The 23,854-nt window shown below is 45.5% G+C and overlaps 1 protein-coding gene across 7 annotated transcripts in view; it reads right to left on the bottom strand.

Moving 5' to 3' along the window:
- znf280d (zinc finger protein 280D) overlaps positions 1-23,854 on the bottom strand; it is a 188,787-nt gene that overhangs the window by 65,519 nt on the left and 99,414 nt on the right. For 6 of the 7 annotated variants that reach the window (XM_072470735.1, XM_072470737.1, XM_072470736.1 and 3 more), the window contains 2 exons: positions 14,158-14,367; positions 4,636-4,815 (listed from right to left, as the gene is read on the bottom strand). In XM_072470735.1, the coding sequence (XP_072326836.1) occupies positions 4,636-4,815; positions 14,158-14,367 (390 nt within the window). The remainder of the gene's footprint in view (positions 1-4,635; positions 4,816-14,157; positions 14,368-23,854) is intronic. The other variant, XM_072470740.1, reaches the window with a different exon arrangement.

Here is a 23,854-nt window from a genome sequence, read left to right as displayed (position 1 = left end):
GGGATTGTATACAAGTTGTGTTTAACATGTTATATTATTTTGTTATATGAGATGTTATTATTGAGATTATATTATATGAGATGGGGCAGCACAAGTGGATAGCACTGTGGCTTCACAGCGCCAGGGTCCCAGGTTCGATTCCCCGCTGGATCACTGTCTGTGTGGAGTCTGCATGTTCTCCACGTGTCTGCGTGGGTTCCTCCGGGTGTTCCGGTTTCCTCCCACAGTCCAAAGAAGTGCAGGTTAGGTAGATTGGCCATGATAAATTGCCCTTAGTGACCAAAAAGGTTAGGAGTGGTTATTGGGTTACGGGGATAGGGCGGAAGTGAGGGCTTAAGTGGGTCGGTGCAGACTCAATGGGCCAAATGGCCTCCTTCTGCACTATGTTTTATGTATTACATCACGGTTCATTTGTTATGCCTCTGATTGATTTTTGTCTGTACATATTTGATATACCTCCAATAAACTATCTTTAAAAAAAAAAAATTTTTTTTTTTTACTATAGTATTGGTATATAAACATAAATGATCAGTGATAGTTTTCAGATTTAAATTTTTCCACCAATAATATTGTTTCTTTCAGGTCAGGTCTTACAAATATAATTCTCTGCAGAAATGCAAAAAGTGAGACTCTTGTTTACTTACATAGAACATACAGTGCAGAAGGAGGCCATTCGGTCCATCGAGTCTGCACCAACCCACTTAAGCCCTCACTTCCACCCTATCCCCGTAATCCAATAACCCCTCCTAACATTTTTGGTCACGAAGGGCAATTTATCATGGCCAATCCACCTACTCTACACGTCTTTGGGCTGTGGGAGGAAACCGGAGCACCCGGAGGAAACCCACGCAGACACGGGGAGCAGTGCAAACTCCGCACAGACAGTAACCCAGCGGGGAATTGAACCTGGGACCCTGGTTCTGTGAAGCCACAGTGCTATCCACTTGTGCTACCCCTAGTTCAATTTTCAAGCATTTTAATACTCACAATAAAAGCAAATACCTGCCAAATCAACATGTTGAGCAACAGCGAATAAAGCTGACATCTTTCAAGCAACATGCATGGCAGATATTGCCTTATTAACAACAAGGTAAGGTCACAGGGTGCTGCAAGCATCTTTTGTGTGTGTGTGTGTGGTGGGGGGGGGGGGGGGCTGACAATCACAATGAAGAAAACATCTGGAGACTCCACATCTATTCTCAAAGGAAGTGTGGTTATCCATTTCAATTTCATGTTTGCTCTAGAAAATGGAAAAAAGTCATCACGGGCAGATACAAAGCTATGTTTGGTTCTATACAATAACTTACAACACATTGGTCCTGTGAGAATGAAACGTCGTTGATCTCTGAACAAGATTTGGTGCTAGCACTTGCTGATTAAAGATAAACTAAAACCAAAAAGTTCCATCACAGGAGCCTTTTTTGGAACAGGAAATCCCACTGCTGATGAAATATGTTTGATCGTCATTTCAGAGATACAGGTACTTGAAATATATAGTTGCCTACATCTTTTAGGACCTTGGACAGGTTGATGACTGGTATCACGCACTCATTCTGTTAACTATAATTTAGGCAGGCAAGAATATATAAACGCAGTCTCATTTTAAGTGATCACTGCTGATATGTCCAAAATTGAATAGGCTTTTTCCAGTTAGTGGTGTAATATCTCAGTTCATTTCATCTATTAGAAATCGGAAGTATAAAAGCATATGCGGTTGACAACAAATCATGCAAGTAATGAAAAACTTGGAATTCAGATATACAGCACAGAAACAGGCCATTCACCCTAACCGGGTCATGCACATGTTCTTGCTCCACAGGAGCCATTTTACACCTTTACTCCTCTAAAACTACCACCATAACCATTTATGCTCAACGTTTGTCTAGCTTGCCCCTGAATGCATCTCTCCTTTGTGTGAGGAAAAACCTGGAAATTTAAGTTAAATTTATATACTGGTGTGTTAAAAAGGTTAAAATTGTTTCAGTTTCATTTAGGTTTTGTTTATGAACCTTGGTGCCTACCTGTGACTAAAAGCTTTCAGGTCTTTCATTGAAATGTATATAAACATTTTTAATGAGGTCTCGCAGCCCCTGAAGTTAAAGAGATAGGTTCAAATGGATTAAAAGTTTAGTGGGGGAAAAAAAAGAGAAAATAAAAAAGGTTAACTGTTGCTTAGCGACATTGATCCAGTCACACTGATACAGAAAAGACAGGAGAGAAGGAGTTCAATGTGTGTGCCAGAGAGAGAGAGAGAGAGAGAGAGAGAAAACAGATCTGCAGCTCCAACCAGGAAACCTGCAAGACTAATGTGACAGTAAACTGAATAATCAGTTATGGGACTCAGGAAAGTGATCAGTCTAGATGAGGTGCGACTGGAAGACTGAGTTTAGAATGTGTTTGCGTGTGCCTCGGGGAGGGATAAGAGTTGGGTGAGGAGCATAATTTGAATGCTCAGGAATTCATTGGAAGAAAACAATTTTCAACCGTGCCTGTTTCAGGCGAGAAGCCTTTGTGTCAAGCTAGTGGTAACTCTTAACTGGTTTGTGTGTCTGTAAAGATGTTATGAGGGTAATGGATTAGTGGAAATTTGAATCATCTTATGTTTCTATTGAAATCTTTTCAAACCTTTTGTCTGATGTAACGCAATTCACTTTCTTTGTTTCAAGAACTATTTTATTTGTATTAAAATTTCATCAGCAGACTACTGTGAATTTATGCAGCAACTTTCTGGCGAGGGGGGGGGGGGGGGGGGGTCGATGGGTTCCAAGATGGCTGGTATGGCCATTATGCAATCTGCAGACTCTGCAAAATGCAGCACAATCTGCCCTTGTCTGCATTGGCTTTCTCCTGGTCCTTTGGTTTCCTTCCACAATCCAAAGATGTGCCGGTTAGGTGGATTTGCCATGCTAAATTGCCCCTTAGTGCCCAATGGTTAGGTGGAGTTAAGAGGATGGGTGGTGCGTGGGCCCAGGTAGGGTTCTCTTTCAGAGGGCCAGTGCAGACTTGATGGGTCGAATAGCCTCCTTCTGCACTGTTGGAATTCGATGATTCTATGAAATGGTGCTTGGATAATAGGATAATGAGCTTCTGGGAGATACTCTCTCCGACCCCTCAACTTCATCTCTGCTTGCTCCCATAGAAGTCTCTCGATGTGTTCCATGCGTTCCAAATGTATCTGCTTTATTTTGGTCAGTCATAAGCCAGGGTCTCCTTGGAGTCAATGGGGAGATTTGACCTGTTCAGGGATGCATTGAGAGCATCATGAAAGCCTTTCTAATAAAAGCAAAATACTGCGAATGCTGTAAATCTGAAATAAAAACAGAAAATCCTGGATAAACTCAACAGGTCTGGCAGCATCTGTGGGGATGTGTAGATAGGTCACATAGATGTGAAACGTTAACTCTGTTTCTCTCTCTCCACAGATGCTGCCAGATCGACTGAGTTTAACCAGTATTTTCTGTTTTTATTCCTATGACTACTTATGTATACCACAAGTGAAAATAAATTATCTTCCACACAGAGCAGTTGAGGCTGGGTCAACGAATACATTAAAGGCTGCATCTTTGCTGCTCCTACTGCTGCAATCAAATGTTTGATCGACAAGGGAGTGAAGGGTTATGGGGCACAGGTAGCAAAGTGGAGCTCAGGTCACAATCAGGTCATCCATGATTTTATCAAACGGTGGAGCAGGCTCGAGGGGCAAATAATCTACTTCTGCCCCAATTTCTTGTGATCTTATAAAATTGCTGCACACTGGGTTTTAATAGTCCTGGTTGAGCTACAATATCCCCCATTGGAAAAACAAAGCTTTTACAACTTTAGCCTCCATCGCAATCCCTGCACTCTTCGCACAAATATCAATCCCTCTCCCCAGGCACTATTCACAACCTCTGTGCCTATTTGATCCTGAGCGGAGCATTGAACCACATATCCTCTCCATTATGAAGATCACCAATTGACACCCTGTAACAACATTATTCACCTCCAACCTGCTTCACTTCATCTGCTGATACTTAAATCCATGTTTCAGTCATCTCCAAAAAAATTATTCCAACGTTCACCTGGCCAACCTTATGTTCTTTACCCTCATCCAAAGCTCCACTGCTCATCATCCCTTTGCAAACTGACTGACAATGATTGTCCAACAGTTCAAATAATCCTAATTTTTAAACCTTTTCACAGCTCAATAACCTCCTCCAGCCATACAACCCTTGCTAAAAATAAATCAAATCCTGCCATAATGCAAGCCGTACATATTTACTGTCCATCAATATGAATATTCAGCTGCAATTATTACAGGAGTTCTTGAAGTTTTGACAATTTTGTAAAAAGAAACCCAGCAGTTTGCTAATGGAAGTAAATATCATAAAACAGTCTCAAGTGCCAACTTAAGAAATAATGGAATGAATATTAACCACAAGGAAAATTGAGTTCTGACTCCAAACAATGGTGTGATAGAAATGGAAGTATCTTGAACTGAACCCTACAGAATTTAGAGGATGCAAGAGTGAAGGAAGTTCATCTGAGGTTCAGAGATGAATGATCATTTGCATCCAGGCATTCCCAATTTACCAGTGATGGATTTACACAAAGTTTTCTTCCATTGTAAATAGCTGAAATTAATGAAAAAAATACCTTTTGATGCACTGTTATATGATGACACCACTGCAGGACAGCCGGTTGAAGACGATGATAAAATCGATGGAATGCTTCCAGATCCAACATCAATGCTTTTTGATTTCTTTGAAGAAAGATTGTTTATCTCACAGATTGCTGGCCGCTTGTTACTGGCATTTGTGCTCTGGGCTGCATTTGCTAAGACAAAGAAAATAAATGGTTCATTCTAGCAGTTTAAAATATATTAAAAGTTTCAAATTCATCAAGTCTGTAATGAAAAATATTACTTAACATTACCATAACATTTTTATACCATTAATGAATTGCATTACATAACCTAATCAAATAGTTCAGATGCCCTGTTCGTATTAGGAAATGATAAGCTTTCTAACAATTACTAAGAGGAACAAAGTTTGTTGGGGTTTGTAGGGAGAAAGAGGAATTATTACACTTAATATTTCCTCAAGTTCATAGAAAAGAACCATCTTCTCCCTGATATGAAACATTTATATTGTTAGACATGTGAAAACAGCTCAAATTTACCTCAATGGAGGAGAGCAACTTGGAATGACGGATTGCATGAGGCAGAACCAACTACCAAGATTAACATCTCTGCTATTCCTACTGTTGATTTTAGTTTCCATTTGGGGATAAACCTGCCAACCTGAATCAAGTTGAAATTTGGTAGCAGAGTTGGCATTCAGGAGCACCAGCACTGGCACCCTCCACTCTCCTCACCAGCAGCTATCCAGAGAGATTCCCCCACTCAAACTGTTACATTGGCATTGGTGTTGAAAAGGCACAAATATGCAAGAGGATGTATCGAACCTGACCAATTATCACTCCTCCCAATGTACCAAGTACCCTCCTCCCAATGATCAGCTAAGTGATAAGTCATCAATATTGTCAAGCAGCAGTATCTAATCACCAATAACATGTTTTCCAATACTTGGATTGAGTTTGCCTAACCACAACTCCCCAGGCCTTAACACAGCTTTGACCCAGGAATGGAGACGAGACCGGAACATCAGAATGAGAGTAACAAAACTGGAGGTCAATAGGAAATAATAGGAAAACCAACGAGTAGCAGGAATCACAACTGATCATAGGCTATGCTTTGCTTGAAAGAAGCTAATCATCCCAACCTCAGCAAGCGCTGCAGCAATGCTGCAGTACAGTGTCCTCAGCCTAATCATCTTTAACTGCTTCTTATGGTAGCATGTGGTGCAGTCACACGTCAGGATTTTAAAAACTACTTTTCCACAGAAAGAATTTGGAAAAAGAATGTCTTAATGTTGAGATGTGGAGATACTGGTGCTGGATTGAGGTGGGCACAGTAAGAAGTCTCACAACGCCAGGTTAAAGCCTAACAGGTTTATTTGAAATAACAAACTTTCAGGGCGCAGCTTCTCCATCCGCACTCTCAAGGCAACCGCAGCATTGTCGTCAAACCACACATCACATCATTTACAGTGCAGAAGGAGGCCATTCGGCCCATCGAGTCCGCACCGGCTCTTGGAAAGAGCACCTATCCAAGGTCCACACCTCCATCCTATCCCTATAACCCAGTAACCCCACCCAACACTAAGGGCAATTTGGGACACTAAGGGCAATTTATCACGGCCGATCCACCTAACCTGCACATCTTTGGACTGTGGGAGGAAACCGGAGCACCCGGAGGAAACCCACGCACACACGGGGAGGATGTGCAGACTCCGCACAGACAGTGACACAAGCCGGAATCGAACCTGGGACCCTGGAGCTGTGAAGCAATTGTGCTATCCACAATGCTACCGTGCTGCCGCCCAGCAGACAAAGGACGAACCACCGTCATACTGAGCAAAAAGGACTACTGCAAAGAACTGTACCGACAACTGAACAACCAGGAACACTACAGACAGTTACCCTCCGATCTGATCAAAGTACACACCCCCACCTCGACAAACTGATCAAAAGTTTTGATTCAGGCCGTCAGAGCATGCCACATGCTCTCATCCCCTCCCCGCGTTGTAAATCTCTACTGCCTCTCAAAGATACACAAAGCCAACACACCCAGCCATCCCATCGTATCAGGCAATGGGACCCTGTGTGAGAACCTCTCTGGCTACGTCGAGGGCATCTTAAAATCCATCGTACAAGGAACCGCCAGATTCTGTCGCGATACTATGGACTTTTTACAGAAACTCAGCACCCATGGACCAGGAACACTCCTCGTCACAATGGACGTCTCGGCACTCCACACTAGCATCTGCCACGACGACAGCATTGTTGCAACAGCCTCAGTACTCAACACTGACAACTGCCGATCTCCAGATGCAAACGTACAACTCATCCGCTTCATCCTCGGCCACAACGTCTTCACCTTTGACAACCAGGTCTTCATCCACACACATGGAACAGCCATGGGGACCAAGTTCGCACCTAAATATGCCAACATCTTCATGCACAAGTTCGAGCAAGACCTCTTCGCCACATGGGACCTTCAACCAACACTATACACCAGATACATTGACAACATTTTCTTCCTTTGGACTCACGGCGAAGAATCACTGAAACGACTACACGATGACATCAACAAGTTCCATCAAACTCACCATGGACTACTCTCCAGGGTCGATTACATTCTTGACACACGCATCTTCATCAAGGACGGACACCGTAGCATTTGACTCTACAACAAGCTCGAAGATAACCTCATGATGCGCCACTTCTCCAGCTTCCACTCTAAACACGTTAAAGAAACCATCCCCTACAGACAAGCTCTCCGTATACACAGGATCTGCTCGGACGAGGAGGAACGACAGACACCTATAGACGCTGAAAAATGCCTTCGTAAGAACGAGATATGGTGCTCGACTCATCAATCGACAGTTCCGATGCGACACAGCGAAAAGCCGCACCGACCTCCTCAGAAGACAAACATGGGACGTAACCGACAGAATACCCATTGTCGTCAAGTACTTCCTGAGTGAAGAAACTGCGACATCTTCTTCGGAGACTTCAAAGTGTCACCGATGACGATGAACAACTCGCAATGCCATCCCCACACCTCCACTACTTGCCTTCAAACAACCACCTAACCTCAAACAGACCATTGTCCGCAGCAAAATACCAAGCCTTCAGGAAAACAGCGACCCCGACACCACACAACCTTGCCACGGCAACCACTATGTCATGGAACACGATGGCCCAAAGTATAGGCTTGTAATGAGGAGAGACTGCCAAATGTCATTATTAAAATGTTAAGTTTTGAAAGCAAAGTTTCCTCAATCCAGTTTAAAAAAGAATGGTATAGGGAGGGTTAGATTTATTGTCATGGGTACCAAGGTACAGTGAAGTCTTGTTATGCGTACAGTCCAGGCAGATCATTCCATATGAAATATATAGGACATACAATAAATACACAATGTAAATACATAGACATAGGGGACGGGATTCTCCGACCCCACGCCAGGGATCACACTTCAACTTTGCTGTCAACTTCTCATCTTCACATTCTGATCGAGACAATAGATTCCTATTCCCAATTCCCCTTGTTATACCATCAGATACCAATGTTTCAGTCACTGCATTCCAACCCAAAGTTTCCCATCATTTAATCTCGACGTCCCTCTCCCTGCCTTCAAAACTTAACACTCCTTTTTGCCTCTTCCCTTCAATTCCACGACTTCCTGCTATGTCTACTTCATTTGCAAAGTACTCAGACATTCATCTGTAAGTGTTCCTATATCCTGATGTTCCAATACGCATCATTGGAAGTTTTGAAAAACTAGTCAGAAAGAAAATTCCTCCAATTCTGAACATAATAGATTGGGCTCTGAAAGCATCATTTTTTTTTAAAATCAGCTTTTTAGTCATTTAGGGCAAGGTACACAACACTAAATTAGAGACTGGAGAGGTGGTTGCAAATTGCTAACTGATTTAGTTTGGTTTTGCAAATGGGAAGAATTGGAAATTCAAATTTGAAACTGATAATTAATTATTGCAGACAAAAAGGTGGAATGCAAGTGTCCAGTGGATGGAAATTAATCAACATGGGGAGTCTCAGAAAATGATCTAATTTAACAGCACACAATTTGTCAAAGAAATTTAAATAGCTAATAGAAAATCCAAAGTAACCAGAAGACCGTGAGAAACAATGGTGAGGCTTCACAGGACATTGATTGGGTCAGTTCCAGTAACCTATTCAGTCTGGGTCACCAATGTTATATATACATCCAATGGAAAGGTTTCACATGGATTCCAAGCATAAATTGGCAAAAAATACTTGAAGTGAATGCTTTACAGTCTAGGCAATTAAACGGAGTAGCTCATTGACAATCTTAACTCGTAACGGGGAAAGTTGCCTCTGTGAAGAGCCTAACTCCACACCGCCCCCCCACTCAAAGACCAACCCAGCTCACCCTCCTACTTCCTCCAACAGTGCCTGCTGCATCGCCAACATCTGCCCACGGACACCAGAGATCTTACTCTCCCCTAACTCGGCCAAGGACTGGCCCATTCCATAAGCAAAAGCGACGGTACCAAGGTAAAGGAAGGAAGCTCCTTGCATTAAAAAAATTGTGTTTATCTAAACATTCCAACTCAGGAGCTGGAACTTCGCAAGCAACTCATCTAAGCCAGCAAACTTACTCTTCAAAAACATGTCCCGACACCTCCAACCCCTTCCTGTCCCATGCCCTAAACAATGAATCCAAGCCAGTCGGCACACACCTATGGTTCCTGCAGATCGAAGCCAGCAGTCACGTGGAACCCAGTTTAAAGTGCACATAAACGGATTCCAAATCCTAAAAGTGGCTATCACCACTGGACTCAAAGAGAATCTAGCAGGGCGCACGATAGCACAGTGGTTAGCACCGTTGCTTCACAGCTCCAGATTCAATTCCCAGTTTGGGTCACTGTGTGCGGAGTCTGTACCTTCTCCCAGCGTCTGCATGGGTTTCCTCCGGTTGCTCCGGTTTCCTCCCACAGTCCAAATATGTGCTGGTTAGGTGGATTGACCAGGCTAAATTGCCCTTCATACGCAACAAGGTTAAGGATTGCGGGGTTAGGGTGGAGGTGCGGGCTTAAGAAGGGTTCTTTTTCAAGAGCCTGTGCAGACTCGATGGGCCGAATGGCCTCCTTCTACGCTGTAAATTCTATGATTCTATGAAAACGGGAGTGGTGCAATAACCAGGGTCCTCAGACTGGACCCTATGCACTAAACCTCCTCCATCCACCCGCAAATAGAGTCTGGATCCTTGAACCACCCCCGCACCTGATCAATATTTGCCACCCAGGAGTAACATAACAGATTAGCTAGTGCCAATCCCCCGACTGCCTATCCCTTTGCAAAAACATCCTACGAACTGAGCAGTCTTACCAGCCAATGCAAAAGCAGATATCAATTTATTAACCCTGCAAAAGGAAGCCATGGGAAACACTGGAACTAAAACCTCAGGAGAATATCCATCTTCACTGTCTGTACCCTTCCCACTAAAGGTCAGAGGGAGGGCATCCCACCGTTCCAAATCGGTCTTCACCCCATCCACCAGATTAGACCAATTAAGTTTATGGAGCAAGGACCAGTCATGGGCTACCCGGATTCCCAGATACCAGAAGCTAGTCCTGGCCGGACGAAATGGCAGCCTGCCCAGATCAGCTCCCCTCCCCAGGGAGTTCACCGGAAAATATCACTCTTGCCAGTATTCAACTAGCTCCCCAAAAAGGAGCCAAACTTCCTGAGCAACACCCCCACATTAGAGTGGGTCTGTGATATACAGAAACAGATAGTCAGGAAACGAAGGAAATTTGTCATGTCATCATTGACTCTTACCAACTTTTACATGTGCACCATAGAAAGCATCCCATCTGGCTGCATCACAGTTAGGTAAGACAACTGCTCGGCCCAAGACCTCAAGAAACTACAGAGTCGTGACACCGCCCAGTCAATCACACAAACCCACCTCCCCTCCATTAACTATCTACACCTCTGTTGACTTGGGAAAGCGGGCAGCATAATCAAAGACCCCTCCCACCCGCATTACTCACTCTTCCAACGAGCTGGAGATACAAAAGTCTGAGAACACGGACGAACAGATTCAAAAACAGTTTTTTCCCTGCTGTTACCAGACTCCCTAAATGACTCTCCATGGACTGATCTGATTAATACACTCCTGTATGCTTCACCCAATGCCTATGTCTATGTATTTATATTGCGTACCTGGTGTTGTATTTTATTTTCATGTACTAAATGATCTGTTTGAGCTGCACGTAGAAAAATACTTCTCACTGTACCTCGGTACACGTGACAACAAACAAATCCAATCCAATACAAGGTTATCATATTCTCCCTCCCCCGCCATGCTCTATCCCCCTCCATCAATTAGATGGCCTCAAAGCGGCTCGATTGCTACGCCAAACAAAAGCAGAGATAACGGACGCCCCTGCCATGCACCCCTGTTCAGTTGGAAATAATCCAAACTCAAGGCATTAGTACGTACACTCGTGGTGTGGATCCTGTACAAAAGCCTAATCCATTAAATAAGTTTTGGCCTGAAGCCAAACTACCCCAGGATCTCAAAGAGGTACTCCCACTCAATCCTATCGTTCTCAGCGTTCATCGATATAATCACCTCTGGCTCGGTCCCTGGGGGCAACAGCACAACATTTAACAATCTCCTAATATTGGCCAATAATTGCCGACCTGTAACAAATCCAGTCTGCTCCTCTGAAATCACCTCAGGTAGGCATGGCTCCAAACGCTTTGCCAACATTTTAGCCAACAAGTTAGCGCCAGCATTTAACAACAAAATAGGCCAATACGACCCACATTCAGTGGGATCCTTGACCCTTCTTCAGGATCAAGGGAACGTATTCAGCAGAAGTGGGACCAACTGACCAGCAAACTGTTTGTAAAATTCAATGGGGAACCCATCCGGACACGGACACACACTCGCAATTTGGTGCATACACATTGACCAAAACCACTGGCGTGCCCGCCAACGACTCAATGATTAACGTACCTCTAACTTGGGTCTGCTAATATATTAACCGCGGTAAAGGCCACCTTCTTATTTATCAACACAGCAGCACCACCCCCCCCACAATCCAAATCCAAGTGATATAACTGCCCACCCATCCCTTCCGCACATTCCAGATTATAAACACAGGAGGACTTTGAGGTCCACTACCCGCCTGCCTGTCCCCCACCTACCCCCTACACACCCAGGATCAGCGTATCCACCTTGTGAGGCAATCCAGAAGTGCCCTAACCTACATCAGCTCTGAGCCCACCCAAGGAGGCCACCACTCTCCCCCATTAAGCCAGTCGAAAAACAAAGGCACACTCACCATCTGCAGTCCCGCCAGCACTCCCCCTCCCAGCCTCATCGAGAACCAAAAAATCAACCAACAAAAGCCGCCCCCCCACCTCTGTCCCCAAACCCAAACACAACCGAAACCGAAACAAAAATCCTAAGCTCAGTAGTCCCCCAAAGGTAATAAGCAGCAGTCATCTCCCCTTCTTCACTCCCGTTAACTAGCTATACTGTTAGCAGGGTAAACAGGGTAGAAATCAATGTCAACTAAGCAGTATATCAACGATCAGCCCCACCCCGGCCCATACCAAACTTTATTACAAAACAATTGTGAAAAATCAACATCCAACCGTGCCCCCCACAAAAGAAAACCTCCAACTGTACAGTAGAAAACCCCAGTTTCGCCCAGAAAAAACGCCCAACAAGCTCAGACACAACTGCAAGCACTTCCCCACACTACAAAAATCCCACAAAAAATAGACATAAAGATTAACTTAACAATGGACAAGCAACAAACTTCATAGTCCTTATGCACTATAGTTCACCCCCAGGCCATGCTTCTTGGCAAACTCATTTGCATCCTTTAGCGCAAAGTAATAGCCTCTGTCCTTTAAAGCCAAACCTCACGTTGCTCTTGTAGTGTGCCCTTGCCCTTATTAAACACCTTCTTACCAGCTCTGTCCCAACATCTTGGTTTATTTTGATGGCATGGCCCTCCCATCTGCAATCTTGATGGTCCTTCGCCCACCTCACATCGCGCTCCTTATCCAGGATCAATGAAATCTGACTATGATCACCCGTGGTGGCTCCGCAGATCTGGGCTTCTGCCTCAACGACCAATGGGCCTGGTCAAATTCAGGAGAGAACAGAAAGATCCCCTCCCCCACCAACTTTCCAAACATCTTGGACATATAGTCTAGGCCCTCCAGCAGCCCAATGATTCTTAGGTTTTGGTATCTGGAGCAGTTCTCCAGATAGTCAACCTTGGCCTTTAGCACTCTATGCTCCTCAGCCAAAACACCATCTCTGCCTCCGGGGAGACAATCCAATCACTATGGTCAGAGAATACAACCTCCATCTTCTCTATTGTCGCCCCTTGTACCTCTACTGGCCAATCCATCTTGTCCATAGCCGCCCGAATTGGGGCCAAAGCCCTCTCCAGATCCTCAGTAATCGCCTGCTGCTGCTTCTTCAATTCGCCAGTCAAGAAGTGAAGAATATGAATAGGATGGGAATAGAAGGATACGGACCCAGGAAGTGTAGAAGATTGTAGTTTAGTCGGGCAGTATGGTCGGCACGGGCTTGGAGGGCCGAAGGGCCTGTTCCTGTGCTGTACATTTCTTTGTTCTTTGTTCTTTGAAGCTGACCAACATCTCAGTCAACCACTGAGGGGCCAATGTCACAGGAGAAGGCTCCGCCATGTTCTCCCCTGCTGAGGCTCGAGGAACTTCTGAATCGAACGACGATCCCTTGCCTGACTTTTGCCTTGCGTTACATCTACCGGACATTACTCGTATGAAGGGATCGTATTCCATCAAACTACACCTATTTCTTTGCTCCCCCAAAAAATCACCCATAAACCAGGCAAAAAGGGCCAAAAATAAAGTACCGTCCTGGGAGCCTCCGCGGTTGTGCTTGGAACTGCTCACCACATCGCCGCCAGCGAAAGTCCAACAAAATAAAAATACTCCAAACTGCTTCACAGAGAATCAGAGAAATATTAACACCACATCAACGGATGATATATCAGGACATGCGGCCAAACATTTGGTTAATGAGAAGTTTTAATCAACATTTTGAACCCAGTCATTTACACAAAGCTGTAATAAAACAGGGATGCTAACTGCATTTACTTTTATTTAAAAATAAATTTAGAGTACCCAATTAATATTTTCCAATTAAGGGGCAATTTAGCGTGGCCAATCCACCTACCCTGCACATCTTTGGGTTGCGGGGGCGAAGCCCACGTAAACACGGGGAGAACGTGCAAACTCCACACGCCGTGACCTAGAGCCGGGATTGAACCTGGGACCTCAGTGCCGTGAGGCGGCAGTGCTAACCACTGCTCCACTGTGCTGCCCTAACTGCATTTGCTGATTTTGGAATGCAGATCATGCATCATACAGTTTTTTTGTGTGAGGAGGAAAAAACAGCAACCAAACATCAATACAAGTGATATAGCTCAATTTAGGAGCAGGAAGCAAATAATGCAGAGGATATTCCGGATACATCTTATTTTTACCTGTTCCACTGGCATGGTTAAAAGTCTGAGTTGTTTGAAGAGGTGTTAGAGAGTTTATCTGCAAGGACTTTTGTCCACTTGAACTTGTAGAAACATTCGAAACAGATGACTTCACTTGAGAGGGATTATAGCTGATATTTGGAATTGCTCTACCAGTAGCAACTGATCTCAATTGAGAAAGTCCTGCTCTTACAGACTGTGGCGTAATTCCTGTGCATGAAGGAGAAAAATCTTACTCAAGGGTAAAATAACTACAAAGTACTGAATCATACACATCAAACACAAATTTTGTCCTTTTTAAATGGAGTGCTCTATTTAATGTTAGAAATTCCATTTTCAAGCCAGACATCAGTCCTTTCACATTCACAACCAGAACACCCTGGCTTGATTATGTTTCATTTGTACAATTTGCATTCAATGCTTGTTCACATTTCAGTTTTGAATAACTTTTCTTGAACATATTCTACAGTACCTTTGTGATTATTGGTTACATGTTTCATAATAAACCATGAAACACAAATAAGCAATATCTCCTGAACTTTCCCCAACCAGCCAAAATTCATCGTGTATGTTTTGCATAAAAATGTGGGAAAATACTATTAGCATATTTTGTGGATTAAGAGGCGCACTGGTGTCAAATTAAGTGCAAACAAAATTATTTTGGAGGCTTCAGCCAAAACTGGAGGTGAGCAAATAGCTAAGCTTCTATTGTGTACTAACTTATTTAGATTATCTACCAAGTTCTCATGAGGGTACAGCAATTCGATCTTTTTTTTCTAAATCAGTGAAATTAATAATACATATACAGTTTTGTAACTGTTTAAGCAATAAATCAATTTGTAGCAAGGCATTAAACGGACAGTTTCCTTTGCCCACACAGATTGACAGAAGAATGTCAAAAGGGAATCCAGTTGCTCAATCAACAATTGACCAAGATTCTCTCCAAAGATCCTATTTTCTTTGTGCATCATGCGGTTGTCAGCCCCAGGACTTTGCATACAGTGAAACTAATTCTGAATAGCTGATCTTCAAGTATCCAACCTATCCAACTGTAAATATCAGAACAGCATGTCAGCAGGAAATAATTAAGATACACAATTATTGTTTTTAGCACCAGTCCTCTTCCTTTTTTAAAAAAACTTCTCACCAACTGCATTAGTTCTCATAGCTGGTTTAGCACAGGGCTAAACCGCTGGCTTTGAAAGCAGACCAAGGCAGGCCAGCAGCATGGTTCAATTCCCGTACCAGCCTCACCGAACAGGCGCCGGAATGTGGCGACTAGGGGCTTTTCACAGTAACTTCATTTGAAGCCTACTTGTGACAATAAGCGATTTTCATTTAATTTCATTGCCTTCTTCACAAATATTGTTGCGGACAAACAAGACTGTGGCTTGTGAACAAAAGGATTACAGTTCCATGCTTAGATCAGTATCAACTGCGTATTTTAAAGGAAAATATATGAGAGAACACAAAACAAAAAATGGTTAAATCCTAAAAGGGGCAGAGTAAAATCCTGGACTAGATGGTTGTTGAAGTGGAGCAGAAGCTTCGTTTGAGTGTCATTTGGAAAGCCTGGTCTGGATTTTGGAACGCAAAGCACCAAAGGAAAGTGTTATTATGAAAGAAGATTTTAAAGTATGTTTCTGGCAGTGGAGCGTAGAAGCTCTCACGTGACAATCATCTCAGCGGGGAGGAGGGTGGAGGATTCTGACGAGGCAGCCACAAACATTCACTTGGGGTTCAGAGGGGAGAGGGTATTTGCCCAGTCATTTTGTGTGCTTAAAAGGTACTTTGTGCTGAACTTCTGGTGGGGGCCATGGACTGAGAGGTCGGTACAGGGAAGCTCAGGTTTGAAGGCGTTGGTTTGGGCACTTTATACCCGTTAGCGGGGTAGTTCCGGGGTAGGTGCGGAAGGTGCAGAAGAGGAGGCTCTCCCCAAGATTTGCATGTCCATTGGCTATCAGACTCGGCAAAAGACAGTGAAAGACATGGCTCAGGAGTTGGAGGGGACCTGTGGCGCAGCAGAAATTTAGAGAATGGTCTCCATCAGTGGGAAAGCTCCAGATGACGGCCTTCTTCAAGGAAGAATTTCACCAGCAAATGAAGGAGATGCAAGGAGACTGATCTAAGTCAATTCAGGGAGCAGTAGCTGGACCGGGTGGAGAAGTGCCTCGAGGCACAAGGGGCGACGATATTAGAGGTGGAGAAGGCAGTGTCCAACCACGGCAATCGGATCTTTGGAGGTGGAGATAGGGATCCTGGGGCATCCATGCATGTCGCTGCAGGTGATGTGGAAGGAGCAGGTAGGAGGACATGTCAAGGCGGCAGAACTTGTGAAATGTGGGTCTGCCGGAGGGTGTGGAAGGAACGTGCGCCACAAAGTATGTGTCGAGGTGCTGGCCGGGCTGGTGGAGGAAAAGGTGCTAAACAAGGCCCTAGAAGCGGACCACTTTGGGTCACATTCGACGGGCAGGATTACTACTATCAGACGCCAGTGGAGAGAAATGGCTTTATAAGGGACCATAAACTTGGAGAACTTGGAATTGGTGAAAGGGAGGAGCTAAATCCACGGAGGTTGGGTGTTCTGGTTGTTTCGTGTTGCCAGATGGTTGGGATTTTTTGGCGGTGTTGCAAGTTTGTAAGGGGGGGATTACACCTTCTCCCTCCTGCGGTTTGTGGGTTTTTTTCTTTGTGGAAGGTGGTGATTTATGATTTGGAGTGCTTTTCTTTATGGGTAAGGGGTGCATACATTGGGGCTCTTTAGGTGGGATTGCCCGTTAGGTTGGTAAGGGACCGGTTGCACAGCCAAAGGAGGGACCAGTGGGGGAAGGGGTGCCTGGTGGTGGTGGTGGTGGGTGGGGTGGGTGGGTGGGGGGGGGGGGGGGGGGGGGGCGCCTTTAAGCAAGAGTTGCCACGCTAGCAAGTAATGCTACATTCCTTCTCGCATGTGTACAAGGAGTACTCTAAAATTGATTCCTTTGTGGCAAGTCGGGCGGTGCTGATGGAGGTGGTGGGGGCGGAGTATGCGGGAATTGTGGTTTCAGATCATGCACCACATTGGCTGGTGGTCAGGCTTAGGTCGGGGCAGGTGCTAGATTCGGGTCTCTTGGCAGATAAGGGGTTTTGCAAAAAAGGTGAGGCTGGCGATTGCGGATTACGTGGAGCTTAACCAGAATGGGGAGGTGTTGGCGGCCACGTTTTGGGAGGCGTTGAAGGCGGTGGTCCAAGGGAAGATTATCTTGTTCAAGTCACAAGGGACAGGAGGAGGTGGAGGGAGGAGCATGGGCAGCTGCTGGGCGAGGTAGTCGATGTGGACAGGAGATACTCGGGGACTCCTGTTGTTGACGCAGAGGAAGAATTTGCAGGGGCAGTTTGATAAATTGACGACTGGAAAGGGGGTGTGGCAGTTACAGAGGGCGAGGGGGTGCAGTACGAGTACGGAGAGAAAAGACGAGCTACATGCTGGCCCACCAACTATGGAGGCAGTCGGTCTCGAGGGAAATTCTACGGGTGTGCTCAGAGAGGTGGGAGGTGATGTCAGAGCCGGGGAAGTGGTGTTCAGGGGTATAAGAGAAATTGTATAGGGCCCAGCCTGGTGGAGAGGAAGGGGATCTGGGGCAGTTTTTGGAAGGGTTGAAATTCCCACGGTTGTAGGAGCCACTGGAGCCAAGGGATGTGAAAGATAGTATCTGGGGAATGCAGTCGGGGAAGGCCCTGGGGCTGCACGGGAGTTTTGCAAGGCGTTTGTAGCAGAGTTTGTACCTCATTTGTTGGGGATGTTTAGTGAGGCTTTGGAGAAGGGGGAGTTGCCGGAGATGCTGATGCAGGCATCGATAACACTGATCCTGAAGAAGGGGAAGGATCTGCTGGAATGTGGGTGATGCAGGTGCATTTTGTCATTGAATATAGACATGAAAGTACTGGCTAAGGTATTAGAACATAAGAACATAAGAACTAGGAGCAGGAGTAGGCCATCTGGCCCCTCGAGCCTGCTCCACCATTCAATGAGATCATGGCTGATCTTTTGTGGACTCAGCTCCACTTTCCGGCCCGAACACCATAACCCTTAATCCCTTTATTCTTCAAAAAACTATCTATCTTTATCTTAAAAACATTTAATGAAGGAGCCTCTACTGCTTCACTGGGCAAGGAATTCCATAGATTCACAACCCTTTGGGTGAAGAAGTTCCTCCTAAACTCAGTCCTAAATCTACTTTTCTTTATTTTGAGGCTATGTCCCCTAGTTCTGCTTTCACCCGCCAGTGGGAACAACCTGCCCGCATCTATCCTATCTATTCCCTTCATAATTTTATATGTTTGTATAAGATCCCCCCTCATCCTTCTAAATTCCAACGAGTACAGTCCCAGTCCACTCAGCCTCTCCTCGTAATCCAACACCCTGAACTCTGGGATTAACCTAGTGAATCTCCTCTGCACACCCTCCAGTGCCAGTACGTCCTTTCTCAAGTAAGGAGACCAAAACTGAACACAATACTCCAGGTGTGGCCTCACTAACACCTTATACAATTGCAGCTGTATTGGTGGAGAGGATAGAAGGATGTGTGCCGGGGGTGGTTTATGAGGATCAAGTGGATTTTGTAAAGGGCCGACAGCTCTCCTACAATATCAGGAGGCTGTTAAATGAGGTTAGCACTCCGTCAGCGGGGTGGGCGCCGGAGGTTTTTGTTTCTATGGATGCGGAGAAGACCTTCGATCGGATGGAATGGAGGGACTAGTTTGATATTTTGGGAAGGTTGGGCATTTGGGCTGAAGTTTATGGCGTGGGTGCATTTGCAGTATGTGTCCCCAGTGGCAAGTGTGTGTACAAACAAGATGAGTTCACCAAGTTTCGGGCTGCAGGGGAACCAGACAGGGGTGTCCACTGTTGCCACTGCTGTTTGTGTTGGCGATCGAGCCCTTGGCGATGGCCCTTCGGGAGTGGCAGGGCATTGTGAGGGGGAGCAGGGAGCACCAGGTGTTGTTATATGCGGACGACCTATTGTTTGTATTGGAAAGTATGGGTAGGTTTATGGGACTACTGGAGAGGTTTGGGGCCTTCTCCAGGTAGAAGCTAAATGTCGGGAAGAGTGAAGTGTTTCCAGTGAATGCGGCAGGGTGGGAGGCCAATTTGGAGGTATTGACCGTTAAAGGTAGCTGGAGAGAGGTTTAGACATTTGAGGATTCAGGTGACGCGCGAATGGGTACTGGTGGAATTTGAGATTGTTTAGTGGAGGAGATGAAAGGGGATTTTAAGAGGTGGGATATGTTGCACCTGACATTAACAGGGAGGGTGCAGGTAATAAAGATGAAAATGAAATGAAAAGAAAATCGCTTATTGTCACAAGTAGGCTTCAAATGAAGTTACTGTGAAAAGCCCCTAGTCGCCACATTCCGGCGCCTGTTTGGGGAGGCTGTTACGGGAATTGAACCGTGCTGCTGGCCTGCCTTGGTCTGCTTTCAAAGCCAGCGATTTAGCCCTGTGCTAAACAGCCATGTTTAGATTCATCTGTAAAGATGATTTGTTTTCCAGACCTTCACAATCGTTTTCCCAAAGGCCTCCTTCTGAAGGTTGGAGATAGTGATCTCGGAGTTAATATGGGCAGGGAAAGTGCAGAGAGTAAAGGCAGCTCTGTTGCAGGGGGGTTGGCGCTCTCGAACCTACTATTGAGCGGCAAAGGGGATGCAGTCGGAGGGCCATGGTGATGGCTTCGCTGCTGTTAGCCCCGGGGAAGAATACGGGGAGCCTGGTGGTGCAATTGACGGTCAGGGTGTGGAATCAGCTGAGGAGACATATTATGTTGGAGGTGATGTCAATATTCATGCCACTGTGTGGGAACGGCAGGTTCAAGCCGGGAGAGATGGATGGGATGTATGGGAAATGGAGGGAGGTGGGGTTGGAGAGGGTTAGGGACTTGTACTCGGAAGGGAAATTTGCCTTTGAAAGGGTCCAGAGGAGGTTCACAAGAATGGTCCCAGGAATGAAGAGCTTGTCGTATGAGGAACGGTTGAGGACTCTGGGTCTGTACTCATTGGAGTTTAGAAGGAGGGGGATCTTATTGAAACTTACAGGATACTGCGAGGCCTGGATCGAGTGGACGTGGAGAGGATGTTTCCACTAGTAGGAAAAACTAGAACCAGAGGGCACGATCTCAGACTAAAGGGATGATCCTTTAAAACAGAGATGAGGAGGAATTTCTTCAGCCGGCGGGTGGTGAATCTGTGGAACTCTTTCCTGCAGAAGGCTGTGGAGGCCAAATCACTGAATGTCTTTAAGACAGAGATAGATAGGTTCTTGATTAATAAGGGGATCAGGGGTTATGGAGAAATGGCAGGAGAATGGGGATGAGAAAAATATCAGCCATGATTGAATGACACAATGGGCCGAGTGGCCTAATTCTGCTCCTATGTCTTTTGGGGGTCTGGATCAGTTGCGGGAGAAGTTTGAGCTGCCGAGGGGTAGTGAGTTTAGATATATGCAGGTATGGGACTCTGCACGGAAAGTGTGGAGGGCGTTTCCCAGGTTGCCAGAGTGCACTCTATTGGGGCAATTGCTGCTCCCAGATGAGTTGGGTGAGGGGAGCATTGGAGATATTTATGGGTAGTTGGGGGCGCGGGGATGCAAGTGGTGAGGATCAAGAACAAATGGGAGGAGTTGTTGGGGGAGGAAAATAGGCTGTGAACTGTGGTTCGAGGCGATGCGGAGAGTGAACTCAACCTCTTCCTGCGCGAGGATGAGCTTGATTCAGTTCAAGGTGGTGTATGAGGTGCACATGACTCAGGCGAGGATGAGTGGGTTCTTCCAGGGATGGCCGATGAGTGAGAAGTGTGGGCGGGGCCAGCAAATCATGAACAGATGTTCTGGGGCGGCCAGAAGCTGGAGGAGAGATACTGGGAGGCGGTGTTCGCGACATTATCTGAGACAGTGGCTGTGGAGGTCAGGCCTGATCCGACGGTGCCGATTTGTGGGGTATCGGTAGTGTCTGGGCTTCTGGAGGGGAGGGGGGCAATGTTGTGGCCTTCGCTACTCTAATTGTCCGGTGAAAGATCTTGCTAAATTGTCAGTCGGGTACGTTGTCGGGGGTGGCAGCTTGGCTGGGAGACTTGTATGACTTTCTCCCGCTGGAGAAGATTAAGTTCGAGTTGAGCCGTCAGCGGAGAGCTTTGAGATGCGATAGGGGTTCTTCATGAAACTGTTCGAGGAATTGTTTGTCGTAGTGCGGGGAATAAAGGGAGAAAACTGTACAAACTGTGGACTGTGATTTTATGGAGTATGTATTTAAAATTTTGTTGTTTGTACACGTTTGGAATAAAGTACATTACTGTAAAAAAGGTACTTTGTGTTAATGAGACCATTGTAGTTACGCTGTACTTTGTAATCCATGTAAATCGTAAAAACCTATGTGCAATTAAGCTGGGGGATTACACCGTATTGTATCATAATTAAATTTTTCCACGTTTAATAAATGTTTTTCTTGGTGTTAAAACTAATTAGGGGTCGTGTGACTGCTCCTCCACGTTTTATGAAAAAAAGTTACGGTTTTTTGAGCCAGGGTTCCATTTTGGGATCTTTCCGTCCAGATATATATCCACTGGGATTTTAACAAAAGTTACGAAAAAGTGGCTACAACGGCAATTTGACAACCAATTAGTGCTGTCATATTATATTATTTAAAGCCCTCTCAAGGTTAATTGATTGATAAGAGATTTGCTTTAATAACAAAGACACTGCAGGAAATTGTGTGTTCGGGAGATTTCAATATTAAACATTGAATTGGACAGTCAGGAAAGAAATAATACAGATTGCATACAAAAATGTAACTAATCTGTTTCTAAGAACAAAATGTACTAATAATTCATTTTCATTTGGCAGAAATGGCATCCCATCTTCAAAGGTCAAATACATACCCAGCCTTGAGTGACTTCATCAGTGTATAAGCGGGTGCGAGCTCCACTTTAAAAAATATTTCAAGCGAACGTCCGGTGGCGGCCATGCGCTAGACGGCTGTGTACCTGGTGGCCCCTGCGCGGGGAAACTTCTTTTCACCCCATAGATCCCAATCGGACCTTTAAATGCGGCCCAGATTCTTGCAGTTAACCAATTCAAGGTCCTGAATGCAGACGGTCAAGAATAATGGCAAAATAAAGCGGCTGCAGGCAGACGCGAGGCACTGGAGGGTGCAGTTGAAGATACGATGGCGACAGATGTGGAGTCAGCACTTCTGACCCAATTGTCCACAGCTCAGCTGGTGACTTTTAACAGCTCAATTCCAAAAACAGAGGTTGGAAACTGCTGAAGATCTGGCGAAGGGCATTCATCCGATTAAGGCAGCAGTGGAGAGAGCTGAGCAGTGATTAGAGGCTCATGGTGCATCATTACAGAAAATGGAACAGTCCGTCGCCACCCACAAAGACCGGCTGGTCTTGGTGGCAGCAGAGCTTTCTTTGATGGCTGACAGCTTCAAAAAAGTTACATGACAAGGTTGACGAGTTGAAGAATCGCGAGCGTCGGCAAATATCCGAATATTCTGCCGGAGGGATTGGAGGGCTCGCAATACTCGAAGCACATCACACAGATGCTGCAGAAGCTGGTACTGGAGACGGTTTTCAGCTACCCTCTCGAGATTGTTCACGCACACAGAGTGCTAAGGAGAAAGTCGAAGGCGGGCAAGCAACTAAGGACAATGATGGTGCAACTGTACCGTTTCCTGGACAGGGAAAATATTTTGAGATGGGCCAGGCAGGCAAAGAAGAATCCGTGGGAGGGAAGTGTAATCAAATTGTGCCCCGATTGGAGTAGAGAACTGGCTAAACATCGAGTCAGATTCAACAAAGTCAAAGTGGTCCTGCATAAGGGAGGTTTGAGATTTGGAATGTTGTATCAGGCTCGTTTGTGGCTCATCTTTCGTAACCAGGAGCACTTTTTAGACACTTGGGAGGAGGCGGGCAAGTTTCTTCGTGACCAGGGGATTGGGAATCTGTAAATATGTTGCAATATGGTTGTTCTGTGCTGTTGATTATATTGTTGATAGTTCGGTTTGTGTGCATTTCTGTATCTTTGTTATGTTCTTCTCTCTATCATTCTTCTTCCTGTTTTCTTTTTACTGAGGTGTGTCTGATGTTCTGGGTTTGGGGAGATGCGGAAGGTGGGAGCGTGGTTATTTCAGGTCTGGGTGATATGGCGGATTCAAGGTAGTTGCAGGTCCCGTGCAGGGGCCACCATATTGGTGTGAGAACCAGTAAACGGAAGAGGGGTGGGGCGAGGTAGCGTGAGGAGGGTAGGGTTTTGAATATTTCTTATTTTTGGTTCAACGAACAATATACCGCACAGGAACAGGCCTTTGGCCCTCCAAGCCTGTACCGGTCATGATACCACGTATCCAAAACCCTCAGCACGTCCTAGTGCCGTATCCCTCTATACCCTTCCTATGCATGTATTTATCGAGATGCCTTTTGAACGCCGTTAATGTATCTGCTTCCACAACCTTCCCTGGCAGCGCGTTCCAGGCACTCACCACCCTCAAACCTGCCTTACACATCTCATCTAAACTTTGCCCTATGGACGTTAAATCTATGCTCCCTAGTGACTGACCACTCCACCCTGGGAAAGAGTGCATGCCCATCCATGAACTTACTAATCAGACCAGCCTCATTTTCTACCAAAACGTTTATGTATACTACAAACAGAGGCCCCAGTGCC

Source organism: Scyliorhinus torazame, chromosome 12 (genome assembly GCF_047496885.1).
Source record: "Scyliorhinus torazame isolate Kashiwa2021f chromosome 12, sScyTor2.1, whole genome shotgun sequence".
Taxonomy (NCBI): domain Eukaryota; kingdom Metazoa; phylum Chordata; class Chondrichthyes; order Carcharhiniformes; family Scyliorhinidae; genus Scyliorhinus; species Scyliorhinus torazame.
This window is presented reverse-complemented; position numbering and strand designations above follow the sequence as displayed.